Here is a 26021-nt window from a genome sequence, read left to right as displayed (position 1 = left end):
GGTTCAAAAGGACGATGGCAAGACGTAGCGGAGGCCTTGTTCTATAAATGCCATGCTCGGAGTTTCTGTTCATCTATGTGGAAAGAAGGAAATGAAGATGAATGTTCTGATGGATGCAGAAATTGCACCGCTACATGAGAGCGCTATTTGTATATGTATGAGCATCCATATAGCAGCCTGGTTTTTCACAGTATATGCACGTAGCCCTAAAGGGAGTTGCTGCGGCAGGCCTGGTTACAATACCATACAGGTGGGTTGGTTGTGGTAGACTTCAGAGTAGTTTTATACAGTGTTTTTTAGAGAAATGTGCAGGCTTTTTTTTTTTATGCAGTTTTTTTTTTTCCCCCACTCAAAAAACGACAAGTGAAATAGCAAAAGAAGAAATTTGCATCTACTCCTTGCTGGATACTTGGACTGACTAAGCAGGACCTCCAGAAACGGCCACTCCCAAGTAGAGGTAAAAAGGGCATTTGCTTAGTGAATGGGCACATTGGGAAGTAACTGATGTTGCATATAGTCCATGGGTATGCAAGAAAGTTCTCAGCGCAGTCCCCCTGAATGGCCAACCATGCCAGGTCCTCCAGCCAGTACCAACCCTGCTTCACACTGGTGATGGGCAATAATTCCGAAAAAGCTGTCCGCAGATGGGCCTCTCTTTGTTTTGGCTTGGCTTTAAAACCCAGTTCTAGTCTCTGGAAAACCAGGCATTGGGCTATAGAGAGCTACCTTCCACAAGGTGGTGCTAGAGCACGTTTTCCTTTTTCTACTTATTTGCATGCTGTTATGCCAGAATCCTTTCATGGATATATTATCTATATAGGTCAGTGTACATACAAAGTTGAACATACCCCTTCTGACCAGATCTATGAACCATCACCTAGCCAGGCAGTACCCTGCTGCGGAACAATGAAAGACAATACTGCTGAAACAGCTGGCTGCTCCTGGGAACAAAGAATTAATTTTTCTAACAGGGCCTGTGCAAACAGGAACTACCAGAAGAGGTGCAAGGGTGTTTAATCAGCAACTTGACACTAAGTACTGCCCAAGCATCCATAGTCCACTGACAAGTAAAGTTCTCACGGCAAATCCACCCCACAATGGCCATCCACGCCAGGTCTTTTTGCTTGTTGGTTAATCTACTAGAAACCACATCTTTCCAAGTATTCCCAGGAGCGACAGTAGGGAGCCCTTGGAGAGACGTCCATAAGTGCTTTGTTTGAATGAGCTTGTGGATAGTGTTTGGTTTCTACCTTGATACTCTATAGACTGTCTGCTGGAGTCCATAGTGAAGTCTGGCACCTTATAAAGCTGGATTGCTAGGAAACGCCCAATTATGAATTGCGAGAGGATGACAGTCCAGGACTGCAGGGTGGTCTACAGCCTGCTCAGAGACTATTATGTCATGGACTGTCTGGACCCTCACTGTCCTTCTCCCCTTGGTGTTGTTCTTTCCAAAAAGCCTCAGCCTGTCACTCATTTGTTTTTGTTTCTTCAGGCATTTGCCTTTATTAGAATGTATAACATGGAATTTGTGACTTTACTGTATGTTGAGTTGTGATCCAGTTGCCACTGGCCACAGCCCCATGTAAGTTTTCATTTTGACGACTGACTGTAAATAAAGCTATTCAATCAGTCCGAAACAGCACCTGCGGATGGGTATCTCATACTTTTGAAGGAGATTTTCTGGCTTTTGTTAACCAGAATAACTAGGTTTAAGGAAAATCAAGCATTGATCTATAGGGGTTACCTTGCAAAAGGTGGTTCTAGAATGGTTTTTTTTTTTTTTTTTTTTAACTGTAATTTTTATTGGAAGAGTTTTAAATTGTACAGAACATCACAGAAACAAGGGGCAAACATAGAGAAAAAACAGGAACATATGGTAAAAAGTAACAAGGCAAACAGCACTAGATCATTCCAGCAATGGGGACAGAGTACAGACAACAAAACTATGAATGTGGGGGTAAGAGGAAGGGAGGGGGGGGGGGGGGGGCGTCAGAGGCCATTCAAAGCACAATAAGTGTCCCAGGTTGACGATACAGCCTGGAAAGCCTCAACGGTATGATTAAGTGAGGCCGTCAGATTCTCCAGGCTGCGCACATCTTTTACTTGAGCAATAAGGTCCAAGCAGGAAGGGGGGAAGCTTTCTTCCAATGGAGAGCGATAAGCGTCTTAGCTGCGGTGCATAAAAGGAGTAACAATTTGGAAGACTGTTTGCCAAGATGTACAGGTGGGAGGTTCAGGAGGTATATGAGGGGATCAAGCGGGACCCCACAGATAAACAAATAGTCCGTAAGGGACTCAACCTCCGACCAAAAGGAGCGAATCCCCGGGCATTCCCAGAAAATGTGATACAAGGTAACAACCCCCGTCCCACATCGCCAACATTGAGGAGAGATATTGGGATTGAGAGAATGAAGTCGGGGGTATGATACCAATGCATCAACAATTTGTATTGGGTCTTGCGGAACATAATACAGGTGGAGGACTTGACTGCACGAGACCAGATAATCTGCCATTGGGAGGGAGAGATCTGCCTATTCAATGCCCTAGACCACCTCTCCATATATTTATGAGAGACAGAGCTCCGCTCCTCAGAAGACGTGAGGATGCAATAGATACTGGAGATAAGGCCAGCCGTGGAAGTACCAGCACGACACAGTCTCTCAAAGGATGTCGGCCGTGAGACCTTCAAGGAGCCAAATTGGGTATGGGCAAAATGAAAAATCTGTTGATAGTGTAGCCACTCTGAGGCGGGTAGGTGCAGGCCAGTTACAAAGTAGTCGAAAGGTCTGATCTCCAAGGATAACGGGTTGACAAGGTCAGCAATAGGGAAAAGACCCAGTTTGCTCCAGGGTTTCACCAGAGCCGAAGTGAGTCCCTCCGGGAGGAGGGGGTTATGCAGGAAGGAAATCATAGATGAACACTTGGAAGCCAGAGGGAAAATTTTAGAAAAGGTAAGCCAGATAGACCTCGTAAAGCGTATAGGGCCCAAAAGAGGAGCGGAAGGGAGGGGGGGGGGGAGGGGAGAGGCGGGACAACAAAAATGCATTGTGATGAATCGAAGCCAGCCATAGTTTCTCAATCTCAACCCATTTTGTGTAGACCTGTGGGGCCGACCAAAATGGTATATAACGCAGATGGGCGGCCCAATAGTAATGCAGGATATGCGGCACCGCCAACCCTCCTTCCTCTTTACCAGAAAGCATCACCGATCGAGGAATGTGGTGACGCTTGCCATTCTAGATGAAGTTAAAAAGTTATTTCTGCAGGGAGAGCAACTCGGAGTGTGGGACAACATCTGGGAGCGTCTCAAAGTAATAGAGGCGTTTAGGGAGAAGAGACATCTTGACCGCACTGATATGGCCCAAAAGCGAGATATGAAGAAGGCGCCATTTATCCAGGAGGGCTCGCAATTCGTTAAACAGGCTAGGGTAAATTAACCGCGTATAGGGTAGAGTAAGACTGGGAGAGCTGGATTCCCAAATATCGGAGAGAACGCTCTCTCCACTGAAAAGAATAGGTATTTCTTTGTTCTTCCCTCAGCAAGGAGGACTTACTATAAGACCCTGATAATTGCAGCCTCCAGTAGTACCTCCATGCCACCATGATAACTTCCATAAGACATTACCTTGGCACTAAAGCAGCAACCCCTTATATAGAGCTATAGTAACTGACTTGGTCCTGGTTGATCTACATGTATATAAACCATTAATATTTAAACCATAATTAAAGGGTTGGTTAGAATACGCCATCAATGGGGGTCTGACTGACTGAATTAGCAGCCAATTCTTAAAGGGGTTGTCCAGGAATTTATTTTTTTTTTAATATTAGGCCAGGGAAGGTGAAGAAAAAAAAATTGCCTGTCTGGTGCTCTAGTGTTTCCTAGCACAGCCCAATCCTGCTGCTCCAATGCTTTCTCCCAGCAGAAGTCCCGTTTCATGTGACCGCACAGGCTAGTCAGCAGCCTAAGGAAAGGGACCCGGGACAACACAGTGCACCTGGACTTCCGCTGCAAGAAAACACCGGAGCAGGATTGCCCTGGGAGACACCAGAACACCAGGAAGAGGTGAGGATGCTTGGGTTTTTTTCTTCTCACCTTCCCTGGCCTACTATAATAAAACAATAGGGACAACCTCTTTAAGGTAACTATGCACAGTAAATTACTGCCAACCATGCTCACCATATTAGTTGGGATCTGCCAACCATCTAATATGCAGAGATGTGTTCAGGGTTTCCCAAAGAGATGTCGGGACAAGAAGAAGGATCAGACTGTTGGATTTTAACATGGTCAATCTATTGGTTTTCAAGAGAGTTAATCCATCAGTGGAAATGCGTGGCAGTGGTATATTCCCCTCGCCCTATGGAGAGCACATGGAGACTTAGCTAAGCTCTGTGTGCATGTGTATGGGAAGAAGGTGCAGAAGAACTGGCCATCTAAACTGTAAAGGCCACATCCTTCTGCTTTTATCCGAGTGACATACCGTAACATTAATTCATGGGAATACCTCTTTAACGGAATACATGAAAGAGCAAATAGTTATGGAAAAAACTGTTATCTTGCGGTCTTGCTGTCATTCTATTAGCGTATGCCTGGTATGATTGTACCACAGTGACTCAACGGCATCTCAGCTTTGCCAGTAGGCCTGAAAATAGAAGGACTGACAGGCAAAATGCTCATCTTCATGCCAGTTCTGCTGGCCAAGACTTCAGGAAATTCTAGAACAGAAGTGAGAGTTGGCACCAAGGATCTAAGCCATGGCACCGCTTACGTAAGAGACCGTGCTCACGCTGCCATCTGCACAGCATGCTCACATTACCTCAGCCGCGCTCCTACATTTCTTCATTAGTGAACAGTACCTATGTGATGCATACAGAATAGCAGGCTCCATCTATTCAAAAGGTAAAGACGGGTATCAGGAAGTCTGACATGAAGGCCTTGTATTGTCAGCTCCTTGGTGCACAATAAAAAAAGGCCTTGAGTTTTCTCAGGAACACAATCTACATAATTAACTCTCTCCCACTTTTTCAGGTCTTTGCATTGTGACTCCATGTTGCAGCACACCTAGCACATTTGTGTTGGGTTATAGGAGCCATTGTATTGTGTGAATTGTTTTCCTACAGCATGAATGGCTGAGCAAACAATTCCTTACCCTTGCTGGCTGGCTCAATGACGTGCTAAGGTGCAGACCTTGAAGATGAACAGCAGTTACTGAGCTATGTCTGCAGACTTCTTAAGTAATTACATCACCATACACTTCAAATTACCCTGCTGTCAGGAGGTATCAGAGCATCTTCAAGATTCTCTACTACTACTAACCTAAACTAAGCTTTCTGCCACCATGACTCCCCCCCCCCCCAAACAGGAACAGTATTTGGGTATTACGTGGCATAATACTAGTATAGTAAGCACATCATCTTATTGTAATAATCTGGTATTCTGTCTTGGACCCTCTAGCATGGGAATACCATCTCCCGATTTTGCCTGAGTAACTCTAGACAAGGTTTATGTCTATCCTTCCCATGCTCTTCAGAGAGAGGTGACGATCAGGACACAGCGGTGGGACGCTGCTTCTAGGCCTTATTATTTATCAGGAACAACCATTTGCAGAAATGACCTGCTGACTATTGCCCCATCACAACCTATACCAACTTCTACTCTTGGTGTCCTTAAATAAGAGTTATTTGACTGATCCGAGTGCAGTTGGAGTTTTTTTTCTCTAGCTCCCACCATTCCCAAGTAATCAGTTGTTAGTTTCTGCTCACAATATGCTAATACTACTTATATTTGCTTATGATCATTTGTTCAAACACAAACAGACAACTCTGATCCTGGACAACCCTTTTAAAGTTGATGGCTATGTGAGCGATCGTGCTAACTATACCATACAACGGTCTGTGTTTTCACAATTCCACAAATATTAGTATGGCAATTTCTATTTCTTGTGTGGCTACCAGGAGTGGGTTAAATTCCATATAGCTATGCTCAGTACGGGCTAGTTCCCGAAGCCCCAGAAGATTAATATCATATTGATTGTCGTGGACTATAGAGAACTTTAATGCTCAGCCAAGTGTCACAAAACAGCTGTCCTCATTATAAGCTCATTAATATGGCCGCTGTATACACAGAAATGCTACATTCACATCCCTGCTACATTGTATCACACAGAATCCAACCTCTAAATTGGATTAACTCTTCGTGTGAACCACAAACTTCTTTCCCTTCTGCAATCCACCAAACAATAGTGATACACAGAACAGCAGGAATGGATACTGACACCTTCAAGATACCAGGCTTGTGCTTTTGTTCCTTTGTCCATTGTCTGAGCCTATAATGGTCACTCGCTATCACTGAGAAGGTGTCTATTATATGTATAAACCCACTAGGACTCCCCCAGGGACGTCTACTACTAACAAAATAGGGTTATGTGTACATAACCACACAATGAAGGGTAGGCAGCAATGTAATCCCCACGTGATCGAACATGGCTGCCCCCTGCAAAGCCAATCCCCCAGAGGATCTAGTGTAAACAGTCACAAATCGATGCTATAGGATAAAACTGGAATATTTCTTACATGAATACAACAAATATCGTATTAAAACATAGATGTAGCAGAGCTGAGTATGCAACACGTTGGTCATACAAGTGATACTGTCATGTGTTATAAAAGGATTTCACCAAGAACTGCAAGCAAACTCACAATGTACAGTGTAGTAACACATGGTTAAGTGTCACATTCAGCTCTGATCCATCTCCAGGTGCACATTTGACCCCCAAATTTAGTTCAACAGTTTCGCCAATTCCCGGATACAAGCCTCCTATTATGAAATCTTTCCCACAGAACAGGTGATGTGGTGGATTCGCTGTAAACACACATCCGTCTGTCAGAGCAACACTCCAATTATAGTATAGTGTTTGCCTAGCAATCCAGCAGGCAGCGCAGATAAGTCACATTGTGCAAACAGCCCCAGACCCTGGAATGAAGCAAGTGTTATTGGGGTTAGCGTGTCGTGCCAGTTCTGTAGGGCATTGCACTGGTATATAGTATATACACCATGTGACTATCCAGCTTGCCTCTGGAGATTTCACACAAAGCTAACTGTTTCTCCATGCTGCAGTGATGTCATTATTTTCCTCTAGGTAACTGGCATCACAAATAACAAGCCCGTGTCCCGCTGGGTATACATGCTGTACCTTTGCATCATTATGTTCCTGTACACCTATTCCTAATTGTTCCATATTGCACCACTTGGCACCAACAGCCAGCACCCACCGTGTTATTAGGATACAGACAAAGGAAGCAGGAACATTTTTTTTTTTTTTTTACAGCAAAAATATGACATGGGCAAAAGCAGGCAGCAAATAAGACGCCAAACAAAGAGCCTTTGTTTATGTTCGAAGATGCTCAAGGGTTCCCCGGGGACATACAATGCCAACAATGACACAACTGCTTTCCATTACTCTACAATCCGATGTATACAATGAGTATGTCACAGTATAGAGAGTGCAGACAACACAGATACCCTTACTACATACTCGCGTCTACGTGTCAGGTATGGGGTACTACCTAAACTTTAATATACGTCCATTATACAGATGCCGTGGTCTGGGTTCTACTAACACAGTGTAACGAAAAGCTCAACACATCACTGTGCATACACAAATAAATGGCTAAAAATACACAAGTTGTCTGCAATATTACAGTGGCCCAAGGGCTAGTAACGAAAGGCCATTTACTTCCGCAAGTGCTGGTAGTCCGAAGCGATTGTACTGGGCTACGACATGGCCAGGACTCAGAATAATAAAATAGACAGAAGTCTGCTGACAAAGCTTTCTCCTACCTGAAGCTTCATTTTCCAACATGAATGCATCAGAGTATCCTTATTAAAGCTTCTTCCTCTCGCATGACTCCAGTAATCCAGACTAAAAGGATGAGGTCTGTGCACATCTGCCGTCTGCCCTACATTTGCCTGGAGAGGAAAAGTTGACTTGCCTGGGCTTGTTAACAAGCCGGCGAGGGCTAGCAAGTATGAGGAGAGTGGCCGGAGCACTTCCTCCAGCTGATTCTTGTGAGAAGAGGCAATGGATGAATAATGTATGTGCTCCTCTTTATCCTCCTTCAAGGCCCACTGCCCCCGCCTCCAACTAGTGCTTTCGTGTGCTGTGAGGTTGCAGCCAGTCCTGTGTTGGCAACCGCATTAAACATGCAGCATCATAAGGCTCAGTGAGGATAGCCACCTATAGGAGGGCGACATTCACCAGCATTTTACTTCTGCCCTTTAATACACATTTACCAAAGTGCATTATTTTACAAGATATTTCACTAATCCTTATATTGTATTACAAGATATCCTTGCAAAACAAAAGGTGCATCTATCCAATCGCAGAACACACAATACATATTTATATACAATAAATACGCAAAAACTGGAAATAAAACAGAATACATGTATAAAAAGTTGCTATAGGTATTCAAGGGTTTCCGAGCTAAAGATACTAATGACCGATTCTAAGGATAGGTAGTCAATATCAGATTGGTGGAGGTTCAAGAGAGAATGGAGCAGGAAGCAGACAGTTGTGTTGTGTGTGTAGTGGTCAGACTAGATTACTGCATATCAGTTTCCATTCACTAGACTGGTGAGCTAAGCTGCAGTATCTCTTATCAGCCACTACCCAGAGAATAGTGCTGTCTGCTTCCAGCTCCATTCTCTGTCTATCAGCTGCTGATCTATGTAGGTGCCGGGTGTTGGATCTCAACCGATCTGGTATTGGTCATTAATATCTTCATGTTGTTCACATGAGCGTGTTTGGGTATCACACAGATCCTGAACATATCACTCAAGGTGATGCAGAGGCAGAAAAGAATAAAACTATGCAACATGTTCCATGGCAAGCTGTATGTCAGACCAAAGCCTTTAGCTGGCCATATACTTACAGGGGACTTGCTTTAGAAATCAAACACCATTTTAGGGAATTCTGAGTTACCCTATTTTCACATGACAATGAAAATCAGGCAGCCTTCACACGGCCACATTAGTCTGGGAATGGGGGATATTCACATGACTGATATTTGGATGGTTTGTTACAATGTGTCAACAAGGTCAAAACATAGGTCATGCCCGATTTTTGTCCGTTTTCTTCGATCCCTTCATACACCGCAATGTATAAGGGATTCATTAAACTAGGCAAAACTCGGGTGCAAAACAATGTAAGGCCTTACTCCTGTGGTGGCGCTGCAGGGTAATCTGCCAGAAGTCAGGAACCCCCAAAAAACGAAATAGTCGACCCCCCCCCCCCCCCTCCTGATTCAGAAAGCAGCTTATATGTATGACAATGTCCAATTTCTAATACCGATAGCCAATCTGTAGCACAGGCCATCAATATCAGAACTGTGAGGTTCTGACATCGGGGACTTGGGAGCCACACTGTCCTGAAAAGGCTGATCTGCGGGGGTCCTTCTAGATTTAATATTGAAGGCCACTACTAAGGATCCGCCATCAATATAAAGAAATGGATAATCCTTTAAAATTTGATCTGTGAAATCGAAACTTGCTTGATTCTGTTTTACATCCATGTATTACAGGCCAGAAAGCAATGCCTTAAAAGTCAGTAGGGGATCTTCAAGGAAAAGTATAAGGTGAGCAGCAACACGTGAACCCCGCTGGCACTGCTGACCGGCCATGATTTAACGAGGACTATGGAGCAGGTGCAGCCGACAGTACAGACCTGTCACATCATCTAACCATTTTATTAAATCAGGTCTCATGCACAGGGACAAAATACAGGCTGGATTTGTACAGATCCATTCTAAGATGCTACCAAGATCAGCTGAATCTGCCAATGATCTGCAGATAAATATCTCATGTATATAGCCTGCTGTACAGTATCCTTGCACACAGCGTTTCCATTTACACCTATATTCAAAAATGGCGCACTAAAAAATTATAAAAATATCTAAATGATTTGTCCTATTTATTACTGCCCCAAACCTGTCAATTCTTTTTTTTTTTTTTTATGTAGATTGTGAGCCCCGCATAGAGCTCACAATCTACATTTTTTTCCCTATCAGTATGTCTTTGGAATATGGGATGGAAATCCACGCAAACACGGGGAGAACATACAAACTCCTTGCAGATGTTTTTTTTGCCCTTGGCAGGATTTGAACATCCGGACCCAGCGCTGCAAGGCTACAGTGCTAACCACTGAGCCACCGTGTGGCCCCCCAAACCTGTCAATTCTATCATGTCATGGCACATCTGAAGGCTACAATGGCTAATGAGTATACCGCCATGTACATATTATACTCATTGGTATTTTATATCTACCAGCAGAAAGATTTACAATAATCCAATATAATCATTAGAGCTAATGTCATTTCCTAGGTGTGATTGTTCCTCTGAATAAGATTATTGGTACGCCGTCAAATGTCTTTTACATAGCTGGATTACCTCTGGATTTCAATATAGTCAAATTATATGGGAATGTAGGATATTGTGCCCCCTACTGCAAATTATAGGACTATTAAAAGGGGTATAGTTAGAGGCGCTTAGGCTGGACTGAAATATTCCAGATAGCTGCACATGGATGTGGCCTTGTGGTTCACGTACAGATCAGCAATGAGCTTGCCTGACCCATTAGGCCTGCTGCTGCATGTGGGCTTCACCGGCTAAAAAATACAGAAGTATATACTGTATACTATCGGGAAACCCGGACTCTGTATCATAGCCATCTGTAGTGCTGCAAGTCACTGACTCACTGCAGGATTTCTGTCCCATACTGGAACTATGGTAGCCATACATGACAGTCGTCCCACATAGATGACTATGACTGTCTAGGTCTACAGAAAGCCTTCAGTCTGGGAAATATGGCTGACTAGCTGGTACCCGCGACTTCGTCTGCGGTGATTGTAGAAGTGGGTATATACAGGTGCGGGTAAGGTTTTCGTACTGTGTATAAGGGATGGGATATGAAATGTAACTTTGTATCTTGTTGTTGCTGTAATTCAGAGAATAGGTGAGACTTTTGTGTTGAAGTTAATTTGTATTTGAGCTGCTATACGCTGTTGTGAGAAACTGTACATAGTGTCTTTGGGACAGAAGTATTTGAAGTTAACCCTTTCCCGCCGATGGCATTTTTGGATTTTCGTTTTTTGTTTTTGACTCCCCTCCTTCTAAACCCCATAACTTTTTTATTTCTCCGCTCCCAGAGCCATATGAGGTCTTAGTTATTGCGGGACAAATTTTTCTTCATGATGCCACCATTATTTATTCTATATATTGTACTGGGAAGCAAGGAAAAAATTCTGAATGGGGTGGATTTGAAGAAAAAATGCATTTCTGCGACTTTCTTACGGGCTTTGGTTTTACGGCGTTCACTGTGCAACCAAAATGACATGTCCCCTGTATTCTGTGTTTCGTTATGATGCCGGGGATACCAAATTTATATGGTTTTATTTACATTTTGACCCCTTAAAAAAAATCCAAAACTGTGTTAAAATTTTTTTTTTGAAAAGTCGCCATATTCCGACAGCCGTAACTTTTTTATACGTGCGTGTACGGGGATGTATAGGGCGTCTTTTTTGAGGGACTGGGTGTACTTTGTAGTTCTACCATTTTCGAGAAATGTTATTGCTTTGATCACTTTTTATTCAAATTTTTATCAGAATCAAAACAGTGAAAAAAACGGCGGTTTGGCACTTTTGACCATTTTTCCCGCTACGGCGTTTACCGAACAGGAAAAATATTTGTATAGCTTTGTAGAGCGGGCGATTTCGGACACAGGGATACCTAACATGTATGTGTTTCACAGTTTTTAATTATTTTTTATATGTGTTCTAGGGAAAGGGAGGTGATTTGAATTTTTAATCCTTTTTATTTGTTTTTATTTTTTTTTTTACTTTTTTTAAACTTTTTTTTTTTGCATTTATTAGACCGCCTAGGGGTATTGACATGGGTGGGCGGTGTCGCGGATTGTCAGAGCGGTGGGGTCGGCAAACATGGCTGCTCCGGGGCGTTAAAGAGCGCCTCCTGGAGTATCGTTAAGGTGAGGGGCAAAGTGGTAAAGTATATGTATAAGTGATTGTGTGGGGTTAGGGGCGAGGCTGTAGAGGGCAATATGAATTTTGTGGCTTGCTATGGTCCAAAGTGTGTGAGATTACAGAGATGGTGGTGTGAGTTTGGGTTTTGTGGGGGTCCTGGCACAAACGTATGTGCGGTATTGTGACGAAAAGTAGCCTATTGCGCAATCGGGTGTATTAGCTATGTTTGTGGAAAATTTCAGCCGAATCGGTAGAGCGGGTTTTGCGTGATTGAGGAACAAACATCCGAACATCCAAACTCACAAACCCACAAACTTTCACATTTATAATATTAATAGGATAGGATATACAGACTCCATTTTCCAGACAGGAAAGGGCCCGTGTGCAGATGGCCTCAGGCTTCAATCACAGACAAATCGCTGTAGCATGCTGGGCTATTCTGTGTATTAACTAGTAGAAAACAGAAGGTGTGAACACAGTCTTATCAATCACTCTGCCCCTTGTATGCACACAGTTGACATGCTGCAAACCCCCTAGAACTGGCCATACACATACGACATATCCATAGGTCCAGCTAAACCTGGTGAAATTTGCCAGGAATCCACTGTCTATGGTGGTCATACACAAGATTAACAGCAGATGCTACTAAGATAAGTTGAATTTCTCAATGATCTGCAGATAAACGTCTCATGTGTATGGTGGTCTTTTCTTTGAGATTGTTTACAAAAGTCCAGAGAGGTCTGAAATGTCCTGTATATTAAAGACATTTCAAAAGACCTCCTTATAGGTCCAAACAAATCAGTCATACCCGCCATAGCTCCATAGTTAAAGGGACGTTCCAGGACTAGAATATTGATGGCCTACATTTCTTTAGGAAAGGTCAACAATATCAGATTGGTGAGGGTCAGATAGCTGGGACTCCCACTGATCAGAAGAAGAGGTCACGCCATTCAGACAAGCGCTGCTGCCTCTTGACTACATACCAAGCACTACTTTCACGATGGCATGTCCTATGCACTAGTGTATTACAGGATTATAAGCGTGGATCAGACTAATGGACTTGTCAGGATGTAATGTATCATAACAACAAAGTTTGGTCTTAGTGATCTGCAATATTAAGTGGCTTTTTTTTTTTTTTTTTTTTTTACCCGTGAAGCCAATTGTATGTGACCACTATGTGTCTATATGTGATAGCAGCTCCGTCCTGTGAGGACCCTGCACCGAACACCACATATTGCAAAGGTCTAGTTTAATGTTCCAGAGTCACCTTGCACCTTCCACTTTTTCACTCATGTTAGTGACTGGAGTCACATTGCGACCCCCAGGGTGCCACATCTTAGTTCAAGGCGCAAAAAACTTAAATATTGCATCATTTTTTTTTGTAACAATCTTGGGACCCTCAGGGTTGCACTAGGACTCTGCGGCAATATTTTGGTCTCAGTACGTCACTAACGGTCAAAGTCGCCATGTAGCCTTAATGTCTAAACCCTTTGGACTTCTTTAAACCGAGGCAATATTTAAAAGCTTGGACCATACCACTATTGTGAGAGATTGTGTGCTTCATTCACATCTCACACAGGAGTTCTCTTTTAGAAATTAACCCCTTGTCACCTGTATGTGCGGAGCACGCCAATCATATCCTCTGCCTTTTTTTCACTCTTCCCAGCTACCATGGAAACTAGACAGCGTGTACACACTATTGTAGTTTCTATAGAAAATCGACAAAAAAAAAAAAAAAAGGAAAAACATCTCCGGCCTTTATGTTTTTTTTCCAAAAAATTGACAGAATAACCGAGTAGAGCTAAGATTGGGCATTTCTTCCTGCTTCTTTATTTCCCAATACGGATTATCCTATAGGTGAAAGTTTGTGTGTTTGGATGTTTGTTCCTCAATTACGCAAAGACCACTTAACCGATTCGCGTGAAATTTTCCACAAACATAGTTCATAGGCAGGATTGAAAGATAGGCTACTTTTCGGAACAATCACGGACATACGTTCTTGGCAGGAGCCACCGAAACCAGAACTCATAGCAGCAGGTCTGCAATCCCACACACTTCTTAGCATAGCAAGCCACAAACTCCCTATTGCCGCCTCCGGGCTAGCCCCTAACCCCAGACAATAACATTTACATATATTTTCACACTTCCCCGCTCACGTTAAGGTTACTCCAGCGGCCTACCTCTTCCACACTCTGGACCCGGCATATTTGCAGAACACCAGCGCAATCGTGTTCCACAACAACGTCCGGCCAACCACACCAACTACACTGTATTTGCAGGAGCATGCGCACATTGCCGACATACACAACATCAGTCCCTGATGCCGCACTCAACTTACTGGTCTTGTGCCTTCTCAACCCTCCAGCTTAGCTATGGTGAGTACGCCGTGTCATTCAGCAGCGGGACAGTGCATTTGCTGGCAGGGGAGTTAGGGGATTCTGCAGAGGGGGTCCTGCTAAAGTGTGTGTGTGTGTGTGTGTGGGGGGGGGGGGGTTGGGTGCAGGGGGTTCCTATGGGGGCCATAGGAGGGGGGTTCTGCAGGAAAAGGGGGGTGGGGAGGTTGACCCGGGGTGCCATGTGGGGAACGAGGTTGGTTGCGGAGAGCCAGGAGCAGCCGGTAGATAAAGAGCCCGCGGGGACAGGTGAGGAGCAAATGGGACAGGGGCGCGCAGGAGTGGACGTGGCGGCACACGGCGGATCATAACCAACAGCGATTGCCTAAATATCAGCGGCTCAGGGCCAACTCCAACCCGCAGACGAAGTCGCGAGCAGATGCTAGTCTCTTTATATAAACTAGTAGAAAGCTTGTAAAACAACACAAATGGCATAAATATATAATAACAAAAAACTCTGGATAGTTACAAAAAGGAATCTTTTCACCAAGCGTCAATAGCCAAAAGATCAAGAATGAGAAATCTAGCCAGGAAATAGAGGCGCTCATCAGGTAAAACAAGGTAAGGGTTGTTGAGAAATCAGTCCGCGGTTCTTCTTGACACGTCACAACTTTTAGCCTTTGCTGGTGGACATACAACATTCTTTAATTAAAGGGAACCTGTCACCAGTTCTGACTTTCCTCTGCCGCTATACGGGAGTGCAGAGACATCAGAACGTATCCAGGTAATAAAGTATATACTTTATAAGCAAGTGCCCATATGTCTCCACTGGGGTTTATTTGTCAGGTAGCTGACGTTTCAGTGGCAATCCACCATGAAGGCTTGACTGAAGTCTACAAGGAAAGCGTAGATGACATAAGAGGTGTCAGGTACGATGATCAAGCATAGATCAGAAAGGTTGTCGCTGAGATCAAAGCGAACTTACCCGCTAAAGAAACACTCAGTGAAGGCTGCAAAAAGGCCTCTGCATATAACAAGAAAAGCTACATGCGCATGTGAAAGCGTTTGTGCCGGAATACGGTATTAAATGTCACCGTTGTCATTGAAGTTTTTAAAATTTGCATGGAAAGAAGCTGTTCTTTCACCACCCCAACTTTTGGAATCCTTTAATATCTGTTGTTCCAACGATTTCAACACAGTTGGAATTTCTTTTCTACCCCCCACCATTCCTGAGCAACAGGTGCTGTGAATTTCAGTTTCTGATATGTTAATTAGGCTGTCAAGTGGGTGGTCCGGGGTTGGAACAGATAGTTTCAGCATAGGCAGGCTTTCTGCTTTCAGATGGGAGGTCTCAGACTAACCGGAATGATTGCTCAGTAATGGTGTGTGGGGGGAGGGTTACAGAAAAATTCCAGCTGTGCCAGAATCCGTGGAACGGCACCTACTGAAGGATGCAGAGTTGGCGTTAGTGGAGGAGGTAAAAGGTTCTCTTTTAAAAAAAAAATTTCATAGACATAAAAGGATATTCCCTGCTCAGTATTCTGGCTATATCCTGATAGGTCTCAAATCTGGAACATGCACAAGAAGAGGGACCAATCTATGCCTGTGTGTGAATGGAGATGAGCCATAAAGTGTGTCTCTCTCCCTCCAAGGCCTTGTACAAAAGTTACCGAAATAGCTGAGCAGCCCTTATCCATTCACTCGTAGGCATAGGCTTTAGATTTTAAATTAATCCAAATGCAAAGGAATTTTTTACTCTAAAATCGGGCAACTGGCAACACTGTAGGGAGATCGGTTGGACCTAACGGACCTGTGTCTTCATCCAACCTCATCTAATATGTTACTATGATAGAATTCTATGTACACATGCATTCTTACACATGGCACTAATGTAAATGTTATTAAGTCATCGGGTCAATAAGAAAAAGTTCGAGTAATATAATAATTGGATTTCCGTGGCTTATTCCCACAATATCATTGTCTTCTTCCACTAGAAGCCAATGGAATAAACTGAAGTAACGCTGATCCAATAAGAGACACTTGGCCCATACAAACAAACCAGCCCCAAATGACCAGGGAACGGCCTTTGGTATGCTGTTTCTTCCTGACAAAATGCAGCCTCAGTGCAAGGAACAATCGCATTGCTGGAAATGAACTTGACGGGCCAATTAATATTTATCACAGAAATTAATTGGACTTCACGCTCGGCTGCAATTCTGGGAAGATATTCTTAAGAGACCAACAACTGGGGCGGGTTTCCCCCTATACCACTTCGAACAGTAAGAGGACAATGTATGGAGGTGGCGTAATAAAACAGAAGCCAATACACATATTAATGTGTGTAATATTGGTCACCAGGCATGGCTGTCCTTTATTGTATACCTTTGAGGGAATATCACCATGATTGGGTTAAGAAATATGGTCTGCGTGTATAATACTGTGAATACCGTACACTACGGTGGCGGTAATACAGGAGCTCCCAGCATCATACAACGGGGTGTGGCTAGAGGGGGACATTAGATAGCTGCCGATTGAGTGCTTGTTCAGCCGAAAGATATTTCTCACAATCCCAACACCCCCCTTCCCCCTAGCCCCCATGCCTAGTTTAGCTATGGCTATACAGTGGTACACTTTGGAGTCTTCTATTGTAGGTGTGCGTCCAGGAACCCTTACAGTATATGTTTATAATCAAAGGCTCAGATAGGAAGTGGACGACATCTTGGGAACACATTCTACATTTTGCGAGCCCCTACCACAGGTTATAAAGCCCGGAAGATACCCAGCTGCTATTTCAGAAACCTAATAAAAATAACTGCAACAGAAAAGACATGGTTACAAATAGTGATTCTAAGATATTTTTTCCATGCGGCCTGCTTGACGTAGTTGTTTGTGAGTAATACTTTTCCAGATGATGACCCGCACATGATGGATCTTATTAGATTCTAAGGAATTCAATTACATAGGGGAACCATTAAGCTGAGGATAGAGAGGCATTACAGGGCCACATCTAGCTTCTGGGTGGCACACAGATGGCATGTTAGAAATGCATTATGCACATTGCCACCTCTTGTGCAGTCTATAACATTTACTATACGTTGTACATAGCTATAGTGACATGCACATACAAGACAGCCATCTACCGATCACAATGCTATATGCTACAGCGCAAACAATTTCACTAAAGGAATCTGCAAACACAAACCAAAAACTGCTCGTAAATGCATCATTGGGCAGTGACCATGATGATTTATATACATACATACAGTGGTTTTCCATATTAGGCTATGGCTACACAGTGATTCACTGCAGGTTTAGGAGTTACTCACAACTATAATGCTTAGCTATGGGGAATAATGTTGTAAGCTACCCTGGGACCCAAAAAAACACAAAACAAAAAACACAACATAGTGGAGACTTAGCCTTAAAGGGGTTTTACCGTAACAGACAGCTATCCTCTAATTCATAGAATAGGGCACATGTGCCACATTGCTGGGCGGCCTGACAGCTGATCAGCTCTCTCACAATCCCTCCCGCTCCCTGATGTCACAAGAGACTTGTCAATCATAACCAGGAGGTGTGAACAGTATGTGGACTGCGTGCCCAGGCTGAAGCTCCCCTTGACTACATTAAAGATCAGAGAGGGGCAACAATGGAAAGAGAATGACTTCATCCTGCACATGATGGTAAAAAAACAAATAAAACACCAACACTTCGCATGTCTTGAGACAAGAAACCATTAAACTTACCGAACGTGCACCATGGGCAGGGATGCAAGATGTGATGTCAGCTTCGGGCACGCCTGCCTTTTCTGTCTTCTTGTAGTAACGCCCTCTGGTTCCGTGTTTTCTTCCGACTTCTTCTATTCAAATCCCGCGCCTGCGTAGTAGCGCTTTCCTCTGAAGCGCTACTGCGCAGGCTCACTCGCGAACTGCCATTAAGTAAAATGGCAAGTGAGCCTGCACAGTAGCGCTTCGGAGGGAAGCGCTACTACGCAGGCATGGCATTTGAAGAGAAGAAGTTGGAAGAAGACATGGAACCAGAGGGCATTACTACAAGAAGACAGAAGAGGCAGGCGTGCCCGAAGCGGACATCAATTCGTGCATCCCCGCCCATGGTGCATGTTCGATAAGATTAGCATATATGATTTAATGCTTTTATTTAAAAACGGGATCAGGATTTAATATAACATTTATGGTGCCTGAATAGCCTTTTTAAAGGCTATTCATGCATATGTGGGGCTCTATTAGCATAATTTTGCTGATAGAGCCCCTTTAAGATAAGTTCCTAGTTACTAAATACAGGTACGTTTTTTTTATGTTCTTAAGAACTATGCTGTGCTGGGTCAGACCGCAACCACCAAACTTCTGCAATTTTTTACATTACCATTATGGGAACAAAGGAAAACAGTCAACAGTTTTGACCCTGCAAAAAAGCTGACAAAGGTAGCCCTGGAGCAAAACATACTTTTATGTAGCAGCAGAATTGTGTAATGTGAATACACTTCTAGTTCAGCACTGCATGTTCTATAAGTGCACTGAGGGCGGTCCGTCAGCCTGCTGTGCTCCTGCTATCTGCACTGAGGTACACCATAGCTGCACCCCTCTCCTCTGAATGACAGCTCTTGTATACAGCAATCCGTGCATTTAGTTTCAGCACCATTAGGCTATTTATAGTCAGGTGGGCTGTCCTCATCTCTCTCCTGCCGACCAGGACCGCCCGCCTTACAATGCAGCCTGACGAAAATCCTCAGTAGCGTTGGAAAACCCCTTTTGAGAGAAGGATTCCTGTAACCAGGCATATTTGTGATGTACATAGTCTCGCACCATTCCTATACATTTGTTATTTGGCTTGTGATATAGAATTCAGAGTCTACCTGACATCTATTTTTTGCCATGCACAATTTATACTGTATACGGATATTGTACGCTCCGCATGGACCCATTTGTGACCTTTGCTGTGCTGATATTTTAGTGGCAGTCTCTACCTATCAAACACCCAGCATGGATTACAGTACAAACATACAGAACTCTCCAACATTTTGATAGCTTAGCAAATCCCTGGGCTTGGCTGTATATAGGAATTCCAAATAATTGCTGCGGAATTCCCCCACATGACTGAGAAGCAGCTGTTGCTACTGAATCCAAGCACGGCCACAGTGTATCTGGGAACCAGATCTGACCTGATAGAAATACGATGACGAAAAATTATTCCAGTCCCTCTAGACCTCTATTAACTGTACAGTGACTGCTGATGAAATCAAAGGAAACAGCACGCCAGCACCACGGGGAGACCAAATACACTGATGGGTTTAAAGGGAAAGTGTCAAGATTTTTTTTTTTTTTTTTTTAAAAAGCAGTTATTTACACAGAGGAAAATAACTTTACAGTCGTATTGCATGTATTCTTACAGATGGAGCAATACTCAATATGTACATTACTGCCTGTTTGTTTATTAGGCTGTACTGAAGGCAACCCTGGAAGTCTTCATTGGACCACCGGCTGCCATGTAAAGGAACCTAAACCCTGTGATCTCGTTCACAGGGATTTCGATGCCTCAAGAGGGAGCCCGCTCTCTCCAAAACCCCTTAGACGTTGCAGTTGTTATTAACCACAGCATCCAAGGGTTTAAACACCCAGGGCCAACCGGTTTGCATATCCTGGGCGTCAGGAGTAGGTACACGCATTTGAGAGTGTGGGAGATACCACATTATCCTGCTGCAACTCCAGCACAATAAGGCCCATTAGTGACTGATGTAGAAAGTCTGTATACCAGTCATTAATGGGTGTAACCGTCAAAAATTCTTAAAAATGTATTTCATATGAAAACTTTTAACCAGGTGCTGACCCTACTGACTATATAGGTCCGAACAATCGGCTTCTCTCTCATCAAGTAGTCGCAGACGGAGGAAGTTGGCAGTTACAGCAGTCAGACATATCAAAGAGAAGGCAGGGACGAGTTATTACCGCCCCTGACTTCCCAGTGCCTGCATATATAATGGTCATTGAGTGTTAGGCTTCAGCATACCTTACCAGCATGTATCTAAGGCTGGGTTCACAAGGTTTTGTTTTTTTTTGACAGATTTTGAGGCTAGCGTGACTGGGCCTAGGCGGGAGGGAGTGTTTGCACCGTGGACTCTGTGGTAGATTCCGCCGCAAGAAAGGGAAGGTCGCTTCTTTTTTTCGGCACAAAACCGCTAGTGGAAAAAAGAAGTAGATGGGTCCCATTGAAGTCAATGGGGGGCGTTTTTTTTTAGACGGATTCTGATGTGGATTCCGCGTCAAAATCCGGCCCAAGAAACCCCGTGTGAACCCAGCCTTACAATTTTCTTTCACTGGAACTATGGGGCCTAGGCCAACCCCTGAAAAATACCCCCATAACATTATCTTATAGTTTGGACAATGTGGTCAGGCAGATAAAGTTCTCCTGACATTTAATACACTCAAACTTGTCCATCAGACTACCAGGTAGAGAAGAGAGATTCATCATTTCAGAGACCAAGTTTCCATTGTTCCAGTGGTGGTATTGTACTTTACATTACTCCATCCACCACTTGGCATTGTGCTTGGTGACATAAGGGTTGCCTTGAAGCTACTGGCGCACACATGTTTGTAAAGGTGGCTGCATGGTTAGGGCTATGGTAATCAGACTGAATGAAGCCTGATTTACTGAAGAAGAGTTGGGCCCAGTACCTTTCTACATATAGTGTACTTCAGATAGTTTAGTCTATTCACTTATATGTTGAGCATCATGTGTATTCTTAGATTAATGAATGCTATATATCCAGTGCATACGTCACTTGGCAGATGGAAAAAGAACCTGTCGTCTCTCCTGACATGCCAGTATTAGTAAGTACTCAGAAAACAAGGATCAAGGTAAGGTAAGCACTTAATCTCATCTTCTCAGGTGGAGCTAGAGTCAAAAGGGGGAAGCCCATATAGCAAATAACACAAAAAGGTAGTTTACTCCCTGGCTACCACACCCGGAACTTGCATATAAAATTCATAAAACACCAGTGGCACTTCTGAAATCCTAAAGATCACCTTTCATGCAAGTTTTTTTTTTTTTTCATGTTGTACTTTAGTGATTCAATCTCCTACTGATGGATTAAGCATAAAATGAAGTGATACTTGTATGAATGAAGAATAAAACACATAGTGCAGACCGCCAGGACGAGTATGAAAGCGGTGGGGTTCTTTATTTATATACTCCCAAGCAGTGGCGTAACTACCGTGGTAGCAGCAGTAGCAGCTGCCACAGGGCCCGGGCCATTAGGGGGCCCGGTGACAGCCGCTACCGCTGCGTTTTTTTTTTTAAATAGGCTGTTACGGGCCCTATTCACTTGCCGATCCTGGCTGGGCCGGGATTGGCAAGTGACACCGCGGGCCCCACAGGGGCTATCATTATACTCGGGGGTCTTTGCAGACCCCCGAGTATAATGACCGGTGGATCGGGAGAGGTAATAAACATAAAAAACTGTTACATACCTCTCCGCGATCCTGCCAGGCCTCCGTCCTACTGTTGTCTGACGTCACATGAACCCGGCATGCTTCCTGGGTCATGTGACGTCCGACGTCATTAACGAAGGACGCGAGCGGTGGTCAGCACAGCACAGGAGCCGGGGAACAGGTAAGAAGCAACAGTGTTTTGTTTTTTTTTAATGTTTTTATTCCCCGGGTTTCCAATTATTATACTCTGGGGTCTGAAAAGACCCCAGAGTATAATAATTGTTTATGGGTGTCCACAGTGGGACATTATACTCTGTGCAGGGGCCACTATTGGGGTTAATACTGTGTGCAGGGGCCACTATTGGGGTTAATACTGTGTGCAGGGGCCACTATTGGGGTTAATACTGTGTGCAGGGGCCACTATTGGGGTTAATACTGTGTGCAGGGGCCACTATTGGGGTTAATACTGTGTGCAGGGGACACTATTGGGGTTAATACTGTGTGCAGGGGCCACTATTGGGGTTAATACTGTATGCAGGGGCCAGTAAGGGACATAATAGAGTGCGGAGGAGGGGGTTGGTCGAGGTCTTCGGCGTCAGTTGGGATGGGGGGGGGGGGGGCATGTCAAAAGTTCGCCACGGGGCCCCGCCATTCCTAGTTACGCCACTGCTCCCAAGTCTACAACTTTCTCCAAGCATACTCAAATGCCACCACATTGATGCACATCATACCCTTCTTATGTCACATTTGTAGATTTGGAGAAAAGAAAACTGAGGTCTTATGTAAGTGATGCAGTGGGTGAACTGGGGGTGGGCCTTCAACTTCCTGGAGCACTGCTCTTGCCACTCAGGCCCCTACAAACCAAACTCCTGTCTGCGCCATCCCGTGCACTGAGATTTGATCCTCCCATTGCTATGACATCACTGATACCTAATTGAGCAGCAAGATCATTGGTCCAGGGAGCTGAAGGCCCACCCCCAGTGAAATTGCCTCATTTGCGTAACAAAGGAATGAGATCTAACACTGTAATGTGCTCTGTAAGGAGGTGGTGGAAGAGAAATACACTTGGAGGAGATGACGGACTCGCTAATAAAAACAGCACAGCAATTCCTTCTGCCGGACACGGTGTTGCCTAACAAGGCACAAAATTGTTATTTTATGGGGAATCTATAGATTTACTTTAACATATGTCAGGAGAGGAGGTAGATTCTCCATTACGGATAGAGAACAGTCTACATGTACTAGAGTTATTCTCGTCATGTGCACTTACATGTTATTCTTTCAGAATCTTGCAAGACATCGGAGCGCCCGATTACGTTTTATGTTATTTCTTCTCTACCTCCATTTCCCATCCAATCATTACACCCCGAGTAATAATTCATGTGGTGACCGCCTGAACGTTGTACTGCTTTATCCAGTATTAACCTATTCAGATCTGCTGCGTTCTCAGCTACAATATAACCATTTGGATTAAGGAAGAATTCATATGACTTTAAAGGAAAAATAATCTGTTACTAATCTTTTAGCACCAAGTGACAGATGTCAATGGGAGGAGGTGCAAGGAGCGTTCACGTCTTTAAGCCTATTTATATATAATCTGCTAAACTTAAGATGGTAATATTTAACATCCTAGCCATGCTATTAATGGAGGAATACTAATCTTGATGAAAGAAAAAAAAACTGCAGCCTTCTAAATAAGTTTGGAGCCCAAAACGGAAGATTTGGATGACAATTTATGAAATCTTGAATAAGAATAAAAATAACTCTAAGACGACTAAATGGGTTGTTTCAGTCTACACACAGAATTTACTCCTATATGTTCAATTTGGTAAGCCCACCCTAAGTATTACAAGTGGAGTTGTATCTCTGGATCCTATGTGGGTTTATTGTTCACCTCTTAGAGATTGCTGGAGGCGCCCACTACCCTACTAAGGAAATACATTACCCTGTGTACAAAACACAAACGTATATTTCACCTACCATTTGTATATGTTAAATTCAGAAAATTATATACTATGTTGTAACCACACAGTCTAGATATTTGCCCCGTTGCACTAATCTCTACGGTATACTTGTACTTTCCCTATTGAACATTCTTACAAATGTCTTACCAATGCTAAGCCAACAGATTTCAAGTAGCTTCACAAGGACGCATTGACTGTGTCTAAGGGATGAACCTCCAGGCTCGACAATAACAGTCACTGGATTAGTATCAGATAGTTTGGTCCTTCCAGGAATTTTTTATTAGTATTTATGTGTAATGGAAAATAGCATTGGTTATCTGGATGAGACTAAAATAAAACAAATATTTTAACACCTTGCGAGTCCTGTGAAATTCTCCTACTGGATTATCAAAATGTTATTGGTACTCCTTGGTACGCGGACTATCTGGATTGTTGTGCTGGTCATAGTGACTTGGACATATTGGTTAACTGTAGAGATGAGCGAACAGTGTTCTATCGAACTCATGTTCGATCGGATATTAGGCTGTTCGGCATGTTCGAATCGAATCGAACACCGCGTGGTAAAGTGCGCCATTACTCGATTCCCCTCCCACCTTCCCTGGCGCCTTTTTTGCTCCAATAACAGCGCAGGGTAGGTGGGACAGGAACTACGACACCGGTGACGTTGAGAAAAGTAGGCAAAACCCATTGGCTGCCGAAAACATGTGACCTCTAATTTAAAAGAACAGCGCCGCCCAGGTTCGCGTCATTCTGAGCTTGCAATTCACCGAGGACGGAGGTTTCCGTCCAGCTAGCTAGGGCTTAGATTCTGGGTAGGCAGGGACAGGCTAGGATAGGAAGGAGAAGACAACCAACAGCTCTTATAAGAGCTAAATTCCAGGGAGAAGCTTGTCAGTGTAACGTGGCACTGACGGGCTCAATCGCCGCAACCCAGCTTTCCCAGGATCCTGAATGGAATACACTGTCAGTGTATTCCCGTATACCCGATATATACCCCGATACCCGTTCCAACGGTGTGCCCCCCCACCTTCACCCCAGAAATACCCTGCAAGTCCCCTAGCAATAGAATTGGGGCTATATACACCCACAATTTTTACTACTGGTATACAGTGCCATTGTCTGACTGGGAATTCAAAGAATATATTGGGGTTATAAATACCCTCATTTCTTGCTACTGCCAAATAGTGCCAGTTTCTGACTGGTAATTCAAAGAATATATTGTGGTTACGTGCACCCACAATTTTTACTACTGGTATACAGTGCCATTGTCTGACTGGGAATTCAAAGAATATATTGGGAATACAAATACCCTCATTTCTTGCTACTGCCATATAGTGCCAGTTTCTGACTGGTAATTCAAAGAATATATTGGGGTTACGTGCACCCACAATTTTTACTACTGGTATACAGTGCCATTGTCTGACTGGGAATTCAAAGAATATATTGGGGTTATAAATACCCTCATTTCTTGCTACTGCCATATAGTGCCAGTGTCTGACTGGGAATTCAAAGAATATATTGGGGTTATAAATACCCTCATTTCTTGCTACTGCCATATAGTGCCAGTTTCTGACTGGTAATTCAAAGAATATATTGTGGTTACGTGCACCCACAATTTTTACTACTGGTATACAGTGCCATTGTCTGACTGGGAATTCAAAGAATATATCGGGAATACAAATACCCTCATTTCTTGCTACTGCCATATAGTGCCAGTGTCTGACTGGGAATTCAAAGAATATATTGGGGTTACGTGCACCCACAATTTTTACTACTGGTATACAGTGCCATTGTCTGACTGGGAATTCAAAGAATATATTGGGAATACAAATACCCTCATTTCTTGCTACTGCCATATAGTGCCAGTGTCTGACTGGGAATTCAAAGAATATATTGGGGTTACGTGCACCCACAATTTTTACTACTGGTATACAGTGCCATTGTCTGACTGGGAATTCAAAGAATATATTGGGAATACAAATACCCTCATTTCTTGCTACTGCCATATAGTGCCAGTGTCTGACTGGGAATTCAAAGAATATATTGGGATTACGTGCACCCACAATTTTTACTACTGGTATACAGTGCCATTGTCTGACTGGGAATTCAAAGAATATATTGGGAATACAAATACCCTCATTTCTTGCTACTGCCATATAGTGCCAGTTTCTGACTGGTAATTCAAAGAATATATTGTGGTTACGTGCACCCACAATTTTTACTACTGGTATACAGTGCCATTG

At 43.6% G+C, this 26021-nt stretch overlaps 1 protein-coding gene across 3 annotated transcripts in view; it reads right to left on the bottom strand.

Moving 5' to 3' along the window:
- MARCHF8 (membrane associated ring-CH-type finger 8) overlaps positions 1-26021 on the bottom strand; it is a 170560-nt gene that overhangs the window by 43811 nt on the left and 100728 nt on the right. The window contains exon 1 of one of the 3 annotated variants that reach the window (XM_075258200.1): positions 7841-8206. The exons of the other annotated variants lie outside the window; for them this stretch is intronic. Within the exon in view, the coding sequence (XP_075114301.1) occupies positions 7841-7870 (30 nt within the window). The 5' untranslated portion in view covers positions 7871-8206. Of the gene's footprint in view, positions 1-7840; positions 8207-26021 lie in introns of those variants that run through there. 3 annotated transcript variants of the gene reach the window in all.

Source organism: Leptodactylus fuscus, chromosome 10, assembly GCF_031893055.1.
Source record: "Leptodactylus fuscus isolate aLepFus1 chromosome 10, aLepFus1.hap2, whole genome shotgun sequence".
NCBI classification, from domain to species: Eukaryota; Metazoa; Chordata; class Amphibia; order Anura; family Leptodactylidae; genus Leptodactylus; species Leptodactylus fuscus.
Note: the sequence above shows the minus strand (reverse complement) of the source record. Positions and strands in the feature narration are given on the sequence as shown.